This window comes from Mytilus trossulus, chromosome 11 (assembly GCF_036588685.1).
Source record: "Mytilus trossulus isolate FHL-02 chromosome 11, PNRI_Mtr1.1.1.hap1, whole genome shotgun sequence".
NCBI lineage: Eukaryota > Metazoa > Mollusca > Bivalvia > Mytilida > Mytilidae > Mytilus > Mytilus trossulus.
Window position 1 is genome coordinate 44,506,156 of NC_086383.1, and position 14,682 is coordinate 44,520,837.

The 14,682-nt window shown below is 32.9% G+C and overlaps 1 protein-coding gene across 1 annotated transcript in view; it reads right to left on the reverse strand.

The window, feature by feature from the left end:
• LOC134690078 (gamma-tubulin complex component 6-like) overlaps positions 1 to 14,682 on the reverse strand; it is a 45,882-nt gene that overhangs the window by 18,965 nt on the left and 12,235 nt on the right. Inside the window, exons 13-35 of the mRNA XM_063550053.1 lie at positions 14,443 to 14,538; positions 14,077 to 14,172; positions 13,589 to 13,684; positions 13,101 to 13,196; positions 12,735 to 12,830; positions 12,369 to 12,464; positions 12,123 to 12,218; positions 11,757 to 11,852; positions 11,391 to 11,486; positions 10,903 to 10,998; positions 10,415 to 10,510; positions 10,049 to 10,144; positions 9,690 to 9,778; positions 9,193 to 9,304; positions 7,964 to 8,174; positions 7,339 to 7,634; positions 6,497 to 6,563; positions 5,915 to 6,024; positions 5,068 to 5,159; positions 4,233 to 4,372; positions 2,877 to 3,111; positions 1,820 to 1,908; positions 328 to 443 (exon numbers count right to left, since the gene is read on the reverse strand). Coding sequence (XP_063406123.1) covers positions 328 to 443; positions 1,820 to 1,908; positions 2,877 to 3,111; positions 4,233 to 4,372; positions 5,068 to 5,159; positions 5,915 to 6,024; positions 6,497 to 6,563; positions 7,339 to 7,634; positions 7,964 to 8,174; positions 9,193 to 9,304; positions 9,690 to 9,778; positions 10,049 to 10,144; positions 10,415 to 10,510; positions 10,903 to 10,998; positions 11,391 to 11,486; positions 11,757 to 11,852; positions 12,123 to 12,218; positions 12,369 to 12,464; positions 12,735 to 12,830; positions 13,101 to 13,196; positions 13,589 to 13,684; positions 14,077 to 14,172; positions 14,443 to 14,538 — 2,709 coding nt within the window. The remainder of the gene's footprint in view (positions 1 to 327; positions 444 to 1,819; positions 1,909 to 2,876; positions 3,112 to 4,232; positions 4,373 to 5,067; positions 5,160 to 5,914; positions 6,025 to 6,496; positions 6,564 to 7,338; positions 7,635 to 7,963; positions 8,175 to 9,192; positions 9,305 to 9,689; positions 9,779 to 10,048; positions 10,145 to 10,414; positions 10,511 to 10,902; positions 10,999 to 11,390; positions 11,487 to 11,756; positions 11,853 to 12,122; positions 12,219 to 12,368; positions 12,465 to 12,734; positions 12,831 to 13,100; positions 13,197 to 13,588; positions 13,685 to 14,076; positions 14,173 to 14,442; positions 14,539 to 14,682) is intronic.

Genomic DNA, 14,682 nt, shown 5'->3' on the forward strand with positions numbered 1-14,682 from the left:
TAAATCAATAAACTGTAAATTTAGAAATAAATGCGAGGTTTTTATTATTGCAAAAAATGCGACAGAGTTGTAAACACAATAATTTAAACTCGCATTTTGAAATATTTTGTATGAATTTAACATGATTTTCTCAAAATCGTAAAAATTAAAATCGCATTTTAGTCAAAAATGACAAAATCGCAAGAATAAATGCACACAATAATTTCTGAATTTACAGTAGCAAGGTGTTATATCAACAGGGGAGGAATTGTCAAATCAGTTTACATCTAACTGTCTGAAGACTGCAATGTTTACATTTGAAATACATATATATAAATATAAACTTACTTTGCTTTCTTTTCCAGTTCTATCTCTTTCTCTGTAAGAGCTTCTTCAGCTCTTGTTACCCTGGCGATAAACTGTCTATCTTCCTCCTTGTTTGCCTCTTTTACAGATGCTCTCCTCTGTAAAGATAAATTTAGGTCAAACTATGTCATTTACAATACAGTAAATGAGTATTAAATAACATGTCATAAAGAGACCAACAAATATAATTACAGATGTGATTGCATTTTACCACACACTTTCTAAGATTGAAATATATATATACACTGTACAAGATTCACTACAAAATTCCTATTAAAGTGGATATTATGCAAACTTTAAGAACAAATTTCACACTAAAAATCATGTTTCAAAATTATCCTAACATCCTTCCACATAAAATCATGAATTTTTTAAGACAAGATTTTTTGGCTTTGCGTTTCAATAAGAGATCATACCTGTAAATCTGTCTTCATTTGATCTTTCAGAAATAAGAGATCTTACCTGTAAATCTGTCTTCATTTGATCTTTCAGAAATTAGAGATCTTACCTGTAAATCTGTCTTCATTTGATCTTTCAGAAATTAGAGATCTTACCTGTAAATCTGTCTTCATTTGATCTTTCAGAAATTAGAGATCTTACCTGTAAATCTGTCTTCATTTGATCTTTCAGAAATTAGAGATCTTACCTGTAAATCTGTCTTCATTTGATCTTTCAGAAATTAGAGATCTTACCTGTAAATCTGTCTTCATTTGATCTTTCAGAAATTAGAGATCTTACCTGTAAATCTGTCTTCATTTGATCTTTCAGAAATTAGAGATCTTACCTGTAAATCTGTCTTCATTTGATCTTTCAGAAATTAGAGATCTTACCTGTAAATCTGTCTTCATTTGATCTTTCAGAAATTAGAGATCTTACCTGTAAATCTGTCTTCATTTGATCTTTCAGAAATTAGAGATCTTACCTGTAAATCTGTCTTCATTTGATCTTTCAGAAATTAGAGATCTTACCTGTAAATCTGTCTTCATTTGATCTTTCAGAAATTAGAGATCTTACCTGTAAATCTGTCTTCATTTGATCTTTCAGAAATTAGAGATCTTACCTGTAAATCTGTCTTCATTTGATCTTTCAGAAATTAGAGATCTTACCTGTAAATCTGTCTTCATTTGATCTTTCAGAAATTAGAGATCTTACCTGTAAATCTGTCTTCATTTGATCTTTCAGAAATTAGAGATCATACCTGTAAATCTGTCTTCATTTGATCTTTCAGAAATTAGAGATCTTACCTGTAAATCTGTCTTCATTTGATCTTTCAGAAATTAGAGATCTTACCTGTAAATCTGTCTTCATTTGATCTTTCAGAAATTAGAGATCTTACCTGTAAATCTGTCTTCATTTGATCTTTCAGAAATTAGAGATCTTACCTGTAAATCTGTCTTCATTTGATCTTTCAGAAATTAGAGATCTTACCTGTAAATCTGTCTTCATTTGATCTTTCAGAAATTAGAGATCTTACCTGTAAATCTGTCTTCATTTGATCTTTCAGAAATTCAAATTGTTTCCTCTTCCTTTCATCAACTTTTTTCTTTACAGCAAGAACTTTCTCTGCAAAAAATATTGTATTCATTATGATTGTGTTAATGCTACTATATACTGTCAATTGATGTGATTCTAGCCACAGGAAGAAGTTACAGAAAGAAGAAGTTAACAAGAATGTGTCCATAGTACACTGATGCCCCACTCGCACTATCATTTTCTATGTTCATTGGACCGTGAAATTGGGGTCAAAAGTCTAATTTGACTTTAAAATTAGTAATACCATATCAGATTGGACTTCATCTTCATCAAAAACTACCTTGACCAAAAACTTTAACCTGCGGACGAACGAACAAACGGACGAACGAACAAACGGACGGACAAATGAACGGAGCCACAGACCAGAAAACATAATGCCTCTCTACTATCGTAGGTAGGGCATAAAATTAAGAAGTTAGAAAACAGGACTTTGAACAATTCAATTGTATTTATAGTAAAACAAGAATGTGTTCAAAGTACACGAATGCCTCACTCACACTATCATTTTCCATGTTCTATTGACAGTGAAATTGGGTAAAAATCTAATTTGGCAATTAAAATTTGAATGATTATACTATAGGTAACATGTGTACTAAATTTGAAGTTCATTGGACTTCAGCTTCATCAAAAACTACCATGACCAAAAACTTTAACCTGAAACTCTCACTTTCATTTTCTATGTTCAGTAGACCATGAAATTGGGGTCAAAAGTCTAATTTGGCTTTAAAACTAGAAAGATTATATCATAAGCAACAAGTGTACTAAGTTTCAAGTTGTTTGTACTTCAGCTTCATCAAAAACTACCTTGACCAAAAACTTTAATCTGAAGCAGGACGAACGGACAAACAAACGAACGAACGGAGCCACAGACCAGAAAACATAATGCCCCTCTACTATCGTAGGTGGGGCATAAAAAATTAATAGAAGTCACAAAATGCTTAAATATCTGATGTCTGTAAAAGGGAGAGAACTGAAATTCTAATAAGCCTATATTATACCTTGATATTCTTTCAGTTGTCTCTCTGCCACTTCCCTGGCTTTACGTATCAGATCTTGTTTAGCCTTTTCTGCTCTAGCTTTTTTCTCCTCCCTAGACATTGTAATTTGATTGGCTATCTGTTTCATTTTACTGACGTACATATCACATTGCACTTTAATAGCCTCCATTTCTTCACTTGAATACGTCACCATGATCCTAGGGATCTCAAAGTCTTCTAACTGACACAGAAAATGCTGCAATATACAAACCGAGTTTTAAACTGAGCTTATGTTTGTACTGATATAAGTGAACCTAATCAAAATAAAACTTTTGTATTCGTATCAAATGACATAATCAAGTGGCTGTCAGAGTGACAGCAAACCAGATTTCACTGCATGAAAATTATATTTACAAATCTGGACTCCCAAACAGGATCAAGTAAAAAATAAATGAATTTTTGTAGGGTTCAGAAATGCCACAATCGATCCAAGTTTTACTTTTTGCTCCTTTAAAAGTCTAAAACTAATGAATGATAAAAGCTTATGTGAAAATCAAATTAAACATCATTTAGTCACAGGAAACAGCATAGCTAAATTTGAAAAGATTTCATTAGAGTGTAATAAGTTATTGCACAGAAAATGCTCTTAGTATCACTATTGAAGGTCTACAACTACAGTTAAAATCGTAAAAAAGCAAACTTGACCTTCATTTTGTCATAGCTATCAATATATCTGAATTTGAAAAGGCTATATTGTGGAGATGAGCCAGTTAAAGATATTTCTTAGTTTGACAGTATCATTATCATGATATAAAAAAAAAAAGTTATTAAACTAAAAATATTTCTGTATTTTTAATGTTATTCAATCAAAATTTTTGAAGTTCCTAAAATTTCTATTCAAATTTTGAAAGAACTGCTGTTGAAACCAAATATCAAAGTGGAACTGTCTGGGAAATTCATTCAATAAAATTCAAATTGAACTGAAGAGTTGAATAACAGTTAGTGCAATGACTAATTAATTATTAGTTTGGGTGTAAACCTTTTAATATTTTTTTGGCAAATTTGCTTTTTCCCAGATATATGTAAGTCATGACATTTACATGTTGTATTCGTTTTTATATTAATATATAAAGTCTTCCTATACATGTCATGGATTCATTTATTTTCGTGGGAACAATTTTTGTGGATTTTCTAAAAACTTTTCGTGGATATTTTTGATTACGGGTTTTGCATACTACCTGATAGAACATCAGTAATTTGTTGAACATTTGAAATAGTGATTAACCTATACCCTCGTCCCACGAACACTGTGAAAATTGGTATCCATCGAATAATAATAAATCCACAGTAAATGTAGCTTTTTCTACACTAACTTACATCACGGCAGCATGTCTTGAGAAGATTGACAGACTTTCCACAACTGAAGATTTTCTTGGCATAGTCTCTAAGGAACAAAGGTACAGAATCCATCACTTCACTGGTTGTCAGGGTAAAACCATGAGTCCAATAATACTTATCTAAACAAAGAAATAAAACATTCACAGATAAAATTACTGATATTCTACTAACATTTCAATTTTATATTGCTTTTCTCTCCATTTCAAGTTATTTCCATTTCTTGCCATTTCAATATATTAAATTTTCTTGATATTTCAAGTTATTAAATTTTCTTGCTTTTTCAAGTTATTTGTTTTTATTGCTATTTCAAGTTATTTGCTTTTCTCCACATATGAAGGTAACATACTAATGACATAATGCAGATTGAAATAATTCATTAAGGTGGTACTAAACACCCAGACTAAAATTAATTTGGCTCGTTTAATTTTCAAATTATCTACTTTGAAAGTTATGAGAACATTTCTTGGATACATAGCAGTTAGACAAACACTAATTTTTATCATGGAAGCTTATTATTTCCTTAACAATACAACATGATTTAAACATTCAGTTGATTTTACAGAGTTATCTCCCTGTAGTGCTATGTAACACCTTCAAAACAAATCACAGAAGTAATGACTAATATATGCAACTCTGGAGACCTACATTAATTTTAAACTTAAATGTACATCATTTCTATTAAACAATAGTAAGATGCCTTCTCTTGGTTTGATATATATTTTTAAAATTTTGGGTCCATAATGTTTGTGTAAGGACACCACAGTCATACTACTATAACTTACATAAACTGATATAAGTTTATAACTGCTATTACCTCTGAACTGAATATAGTCCTCATTAACCTGAATCATAAATTCACCATATATATCTCTATAGCGACCATGATATATCCAATCTTCTAAACATCTGTTGATAAACAAATTGTAATTATATTAAAATCATAAATTCCACATATATATGTTTATAGCGACCATGATATATCCGATCTTCTAAACATCTGTTGATAAACAAATTATATCACAATCTATGGATTCTACAAATTTTACACTCTGACGACCAAAAAAATGTGAAGAGAATTAAATTGGTCATGCATGACTATGTTGTTAAAAGAACAAAAAATAAAAAAATACCTCAAACTTTTTGTACTTATAGACCATTCCTATCACATCATATAGTAAATTGTGAAAAATTAAGATCTGACATTTTTAAGGATTATTTGATATGTCATATTATAAAATACTGGTTAAAAGCTGCAGTATTGGCCAATTCTGGTTCTCAAGTATTTTTCCAGTGTTTATATGTTATACATTTTATAACACAGTTCTAAATCCGTAAAAGTTTCCATTTTAAAAATCTGTCTCTGAGATCCATACTTTTTAAAATTTTGTTCTAATGATATATTTTTAGAAGCATAATGAATTTTTTATATAAACAAATGAAAAACTATTATTTGTAAAAAAAGATACCAGTCGTGAAAAGTTTCCTTCACATAATGGCTCAGAAAATTTACATTTTTGAATACTACTACTAGGAAATACCAGTACTTAACATTATATAAATGTTCCAGATACTTTAAATAAAATAAATACAAGAATATAAATAAAAGGCATCACCTGAACCCAGATTTTTATTTTTTTTGGTTTAAAATATAGTTTACTTACAATAAATAGGGAGCACAAGTGGTCTGTAAGATGGATAACATCATAGGGTAGCTGTCAGAACTGGCTGATTCCAATGTCTCTTTGTAAACATAACTCAATAATTCAATACCCTGAAAAAAGAACAGCCATGATCAGAAGTGTACTTCATAAAACAGTAAATTTCAATTTTGTGCATTGAGGACAAGTTTAAAATTTAAAAATTTTAATGGGCACTTGATTTCTTGGTTCTAACATTTCCCACATTCAGGCCTGTTGAATACTGAAATGTTTAAAATGTTTATTTCATTGCTAAAATTGTGATGAAGTTTTTCAAAAATGAAAATACACATTTTAAGTTAAAGGTCATGTGAATGTTTTAAGCTTCTCAGGAAAACAAGGTTTCTTTTCATTCCCCCACCAGAAACAAACTACCTAATAATATTTTTTGCATTGCCTAAACTGAGATCAAAATGCAATGAGACATTGTTATTTATATTTTAAAACTACAAAATAAAACTCATGAACTTATGTGCTTGTATCACATTCATTATCAATAAATTTAGATAAGTGTTAGTTTTAATTAGCATATTATGAATTACATACAGAGGGAAACTGAAGATCTGCATGTGGGTCAAACTGTTCCTCACATTGGCAAAGCCTTGCTAAAAATCTGAAAGAAAAAAGAAATTTTAGTTAAAACTTTTTCCTTATGCTTAATGGTCCCGCTACCTTTGTTTGCACATATTCTAAGCCAGAAAACTTTGTTCAGTGGTTGTCGTTTGTTAATGTGGTTCATATTTTTTGTTTTTTATATAGCATGCATAGATTAGATCATTTGTTTGTCTCTTGAATGGTTTTACACTAGTCATATTGGGGCTCTTTAAAGCTTGCTAATCAGTATGAGCCAAAGCTTGTTGTTGAAGGTCATGCTTTGACCTATAATGGTTTACTTCTTATATATTGAGACGAGGATGGTGAGTTGTCTCATTGGCACTCATACCACATCTTCTTATTTATATTTGCTGGTTATTCAAGAAACTTAGTTTCCTAGTTTGCCAAATCACTCACATGGCAGCTTTAAATTTACCCTACATTTCTTAGCCTTATGTGTGAGTTCATTATGAAGTAACTGTGGATTCATTATTTTTTGTTTGATATTAATTTTTGTGGAATTGGTGGGTACATGAAACCACAAAATGAAATATTTTAGGAATTACAAATTTGCTTTATGAAAACTATGACTTTTGGAAATCTAAGTAATCAAATATCCATGAAAGAACAAGTTTTCCGTAATCCACTAAAAATTGATACCCTTGAAAAATGATCCATGGTACATTAAGTAAGCATTTATAGTTGGTGAATATGTTTTTTTAATGTATATATTTGGATCTCTTAACAATTATTCACAAATTACCCCAAAATGTCATCTCATCTTTCTTTATTACCTCATTTGTTTAAAAAGCTGATGACACTGGAATTTCATTCTCAACACTGTCATATTCTCTTTGATGGACAACACAACTGCCCTATAATGCTGTAGTACTTTTCTTATGGATCCAATGAAGGCCTGGAATATTAGTCCTTTCTTATAGAATGAGTCCATGGTCTGTGGCAAGGAGAAATAATTCAGTCGAATGTAGATGGCGCCACATTCCATAAAATCCTGACAGATGTTATTGAGACTTTGTGGAGTAATTCCTGTGAAGTGAGTTCCTTCCTTTATGCAAAATGTTCCAACAGACTAATGTAAAAAAAATGTTATAAATATAATATGAGAAGACAATTATCCACATAAAAAACTGTTTCAAATTGTATGGCAAGCAGCTGTGGATTCAATATTATTTTTGTGGGTTCCATAGGTAAACCCTTAAAAATTTGTATACACAATAATAAATATAATTTTAGCCCTCTTATCTACCAAACTGCAGGAGCTAGGTCAAGATCGATTGAACAGTCAAAGGAAGATAATTTCATAAGATAATGTCCTTTTTTCAAATTTGATCTATTTTTTTCAAATTTGAATTTGTTCTTTTTTCATATACATTAATACTGTATAGCAACTATACTCACTGCATACAGTTCAAAGGTCACTGACGGAATCCCTAACATGACACTTATGATGTTTTGGCACAGTTGCCGTTGTGAGACAAGTCGTCTTGGTGGCAACACTACAGAAGGACATAGTATGTTGATCTCTCGTCTTTTCATATTGTACCACTCGTCTAAAGCCTCAGGTCCAGCTTCTGTTATGTAGGGCCTCTTCTCGGTACTCCCTGGTCCGCTGTAAAATGGTGTCAAAACATTTCTTAGCTTTTAAAAGTCATGGTGCACTGGCCTAAATTTGAACAGCATACTAATGAGTAATCTTTTTTAACCTTTGATTTATCAAATTTTCAAGATTTATTTTATTAAAGTTTGCATTTCTTTTATATTATCTTTTGCATAATTCCTACTAGTGCTCAAATGCAATGAGCAGTCAACATGCTTACAGTTTTATTTACACGTATTTCAAAATAGAACTTACTGCAAATTCAGAAATTATTGCCATGTTTTTATTATTGCGAAAAATGCGACAGAGTTATAAGCGCAATAATTTAAACTCGCATTTTGCTATTAGTTATATAGATTAAACAGGATTGTCATCAATATCACAAAAATTAAAATCGCAATTTAGACATTTTAAAATGTCAAATTCGCAATAATAAATGCATGCGATATTTCTGAATTTACAGTAATTCATGATAACATAATTCATAGTCACTATATATTAAATAGTATAATTCTTTTTTTTGGGGTCAAGGAACAGAAACAAATATTTCAGCAACTTTTAAGTTTGTAAAGGGGCATAACTCTAGATTTGAAAAGTGACCACACCAAATTCAAACTTAGGGCCCTTTATAGCTGACTATGCGGTATGGGCTTTGCTCATTGTTCAAGGCTGTATGTTGCCCTATAGTTGTTAATTTCTGTGTCATTTCGTCTTTTGTGGAGAGTTGTCTCATTGATAATCATACCACATCTTCTTTTTTATTTTGATCTGTTTTTTGTGGTATTAAGCATTGTGCATAAGTTTCATAATATTTTGTTGAGATTAACTTAAGTTAAAGAACAGAAACCAATTTTGGGCCGTACAGACATACATTCACACTTACAGACAAACAAGGATCAAATTTAATGCTGTAAACATACCATTTACTGGACATTAACAGGTATAATGTTTACTAAGGACATGAGATAAACACTCCTCCCATATTAATGTGTCTATACCCTCTGATACAATACATAGTATCTATACATACCATTTACTGGTCTCCCAGGTATAATGTTTACTAAGGACATGAGATAAACACTCCTCCCATATTGATGTGGTTATACCAGAATCCTGTGATACAATACTACAAGACATAGTATCTATACATACCATTTACTGGACTCCCAGGTATAATGTTTACTAAGGACATGAGATAAACACTCCTCCCATATTGATGTGTCTATACCAGAATCTTGTGATACAATATTAAGAGACATAGTATCTATACATACCATTTACTGGTCTCCCAGGTATAATGTTAACTGAGGACATGAGATAAACACTCCTCCCATATTGATGTGTCTATACCAGAATCTTGTGATACAATACTACACAACATAGTATCTATACATACCATTTACTGGACTCCCAGGTATAATGTTTACTGAGGACATGAGATAAACACTCCTCCCATATTGATGTGTCTATACCAGAATCTTGTGATACAATACTACACGACATATAGTATCTATACATACCATTTACTGGTCTCCCAGGTATAATGTTTACTGAGGACATGAGATAAACACTCCTCCCATATTGATGTGGTTATACCAGAATCCTGTGATACAATACTACAAGACATAGTATCTATACATACCATTTACTGGACTCCCAGGTATAATGTTTACTAAGGACATGAGATAAACACTCCTCCCATATTGATGTGTCTATACCAGAATCTTGTGATACAATATTAAGAGACATAGTATCTATACATACCATTTACTGGTCTCCCAGGTAAAATGTTAACTGAGGACATGAGATAAACACTCCTCCCATATTGATGTGTCTATACCAGAATCTTGTGATACAATACTACACGACATAGTATCTACACATACCATTTACTGGACTTCCAGGTATAATGTTTACTGAGGACATGAGATAAACACTCCTCCCATATTGATGTGTCTATACCAGAACCTTGTGATACAATACTACACAACATAGTATGTATACATACCATTTACTGGTCTCCCAGGTATAATGTTTACTGAGGACATGAGATAAACACTCCTCCCATACTGATGTGTCTATACCAGAATCTTGTGATATAATACTACACGACATAGAATCTATACATACCATTTACTGCACTCCCAGGTATAATGTTTACTGAGGACATGAGATAAACACTCCTCCCATATTGATGTGTCTATACCAGAATCTTGTGATACAATACTACAAGACTTAGTATCTATACATACCATTCACTGATCTCCCAGGTATAATGTTTACTGAGGACATGAGATAAACACTCCTCCCATATTGATGTGTCTATACCAGAATCTTGTGATACAATACTACAAGACATAGTATCTATACATACCATTTACTGGTCTCCCAGGTATAATGTTTACTGAGGACATGAGATAAACACTCCTCCCATATTGATGTGTCTATACCAGAATCTTGTGATACAATACTACACGACATAGTATCTACACATACCATTTACTGGACTTCCAGGTATAATGTTTACTGAGGACATGAGATAAACACTCCTCCCATATTGATGTGTCTATACCAGAATCTTGTGATACAATACTACACGACATAGTATCTACACATACCATTTACTGGACTTCCAGGTATAATGTTTACTGAGGACATGAGATAAACACTCCTCCCATATTGATGTGTCTATACCAGAACCTTGTGATACAATACTACACAACATAGTATGTATACATACCATTTACTGGACTCCCAGGTATAATGTTTACTGAGGACATGAGATAAACACTCCTCCCATATTGATGTGTCTATACCAGAATCCTGTGATACAATACTACAAGACATAGTATCTATACTTACCATTTACTGGTCTCCCAGGTATAATGTTTACTGAGGACATGAGATAAACACTCCTCCCATATTGATGTGTCTATACCAGAATCCTGTGATACAATACTACATGACATAGTATCTATACATACCATTTACTGGACTCCCAGGTATAATGTTTACTGAGGACATGAGATAAACACTCCTCCCATATTGATGTGTCTATACCAGAATCTTGTGATACAATACTACACGACATAGTATCTACACATACCATTTACTGGACTTCCAGGTATAATGTTTACTGAGGACATGAGATAAACACTCCTCCCATATTGATGTGTCTATACCAGAATCCTGTGATACAATACTACATGACATAGTATCTATACATACCATTTACTGGACTCCCAGGTATAATGTTTACTGAGGACATGAGATAAACACTCCTCCCATATTGATGTGTCTATACCAGAATCCTGTGATACAATACTACACAACATAGTATGTATACATACCATTTACTGGACTCCCAGGTATAATGTTTACTGAGGACATGAGATAAACACTCCTCCCATATTGATGTGTCTATACCAGAATCCTGTGATACAATACTACAAGACATAGTATCTATACATACCATTTACTGGTCTCCCAGGTATAATGTTTACTGAGGACATGAGATAAACACTCCTCCCATATTGATGTGTCTATACCAGAATCTTGTGATACAATACTACAAGACATAGTATCTATACATACCATTTACTGGTCTCCCAGGTATAATGTTTACTAAGGACATGAGATAAACACTCCTCCCATATTGATGTGTCTATACCAGAATCCTGTGATACAATACTACAAGACATAGTATGTATACATACCATTTACTGGACTCCCAGGTATAATGTTTACTGAGGACATGAGATAAACACTCCTCCCATATTGATGTGTCTATACCAGAACCTTGTGATACAATACTACACGACATAGTATGTATACATACCATTTACTGGACTCCCAGGTATAATGTTTACTGAGGACATGAGATAAACACTCCTCCCATATTGATGTGTCTATACCAGAACCTTGTGATACAATACTACACGACATAGTATCTATACATACCATTTACTGGTCTCCCAGGTATAATGTTTACTGAGGACATGAGATAAACACTCCTCCCATATTGATGTGTCTATACCAGAATCCTGTGATACAATACTACAAGACATAGTATCTATACTTACCATTTACTGGTCTCCCAGGTATAATGTTTACTGAGGACATGAGATAAACACTCCTCCCATATTGATGTGTCTATACCAGAATCTTGTGATACAATACTACACGACATATAGTATCTATACATACCATTTACTGGTCTCCCAGGTATAATGTTTACTGAGGACATGAGATAAACACTCCTCCCATATTGATGTGGTTATACCAGAATCCTGTGATACAATACTACAAGACATAGTATCTATACATACCATTTACTGGACTCCCAGGTATAATGTTTACTAAGGACATGAGATAAACACTCCTCCCATATTGATGTGTCTATACCAGAATCTTGTGATACAATATTAAGAGACATAGTATCTATACATACCATTTACTGGTCTCCCAGGTAAAATGTTAACTGAGGACATGAGATAAACACTCCTCCCATATTGATGTGTCTATACCAGAATCTTGTGATACAATACTACACGACATAGTATCTACACATACCATTTACTGGACTTCCAGGTATAATGTTTACTGAGGACATGAGATAAACACTCCTCCCATATTGATGTGTCTATACCAGAACCTTGTGATACAATACTACACAACATAGTATGTATACATACCATTTACTGGTCTCCCAGGTATAATGTTTACTGAGGACATGAGATAAACACTCCTCCCATACTGATGTGTCTATACCAGAATCTTGTGATATAATACTACACGACATAGAATCTATACATACCATTTACTGCACTCCCAGGTATAATGTTTACTGAGGACATGAGATAAACACTCCTCCCATATTGATGTGTCTATACCAGAATCTTGTGATACAATACTACAAGACTTAGTATCTATACATACCATTCACTGATCTCCCAGGTATAATGTTTACTGAGGACATGAGATAAACACTCCTCCCATATTGATGTGTCTATACCAGAATCTTGTGATACAATACTACAAGACATAGTATCTATACATACCATTTACTGGTCTCCCAGGTATAATGTTTACTGAGGACATGAGATAAACACTCCTCCCATATTGATGTGTCTATACCAGAATCTTGTGATACAATACTACACGACATAGTATCTACACATACCATTTACTGGACTTCCAGGTATAATGTTTACTGAGGACATGAGATAAACACTCCTCCCATATTGATGTGTCTATACCAGAATCTTGTGATACAATACTACACGACATAGTATCTACACATACCATTTACTGGACTTCCAGGTATAATGTTTACTGAGGACATGAGATAAACACTCCTCCCATATTGATGTGTCTATACCAGAACCTTGTGATACAATACTACACAACATAGTATGTATACATACCATTTACTGGACTCCCAGGTATAATGTTTACTGAGGACATGAGATAAACACTCCTCCCATATTGATGTGTCTATACCAGAATCCTGTGATACAATACTACAAGACATAGTATCTATACTTACCATTTACTGGTCTCCCAGGTATAATGTTTACTGAGGACATGAGATAAACACTCCTCCCATATTGATGTGTCTATACCAGAATCCTGTGATACAATACTACATGACATAGTATCTATACATACCATTTACTGGACTCCCAGGTATAATGTTTACTGAGGACATGAGATAAACACTCCTCCCATATTGATGTGTCTATACCAGAATCTTGTGATACAATACTACACGACATAGTATCTACACATACCATTTACTGGACTTCCAGGTATAATGTTTACTGAGGACATGAGATAAACACTCCTCCCATATTGATGTGTCTATACCAGAATCTTGTGATACAATACTACACGACATAGTATCTACACATACCATTTACTGGACTTCCAGGTATAATGTTTACTGAGGACATGAGATAAACACTCCTCCCATATTGATGTGTCTATACCAGAACCTTGTGATACAATACTACACAACATAGTATGTATACATACCATTTACTGGACTCCCAGGTATAATGTTTACTGAGGACATGAGATAAACACTCCTCCCATATTGATGTGTCTATACCAGAATCCTGTGATACAATACTACAAGACATAGTATCTATACATACCATTTACTGGTCTCCCAGGTATAATGTTTACTGAGGACATGAGATAAACACTCCTCCCATATTGATGTGTCTATACCAGAATCTTGTGATACAATACTACAAGACATAGTATCTATACATACCATTTACTGGTCTCCCAGGTATAATGTTTACTAAGGACATGAGATAAACACTCCTCCCATATTGATGTGTCTATACCAGAATCCTGTGATACAATACTACAAGACATAGTATGTATACATACCATTTACTGGACTCCCAGGTATAATGTTTACTGAGGACATGAGATAAACACTCCTCCCATATTGATGTGTCTATACCAGAACCTTGTGATACAATACTACACGACATAGTATGTATAC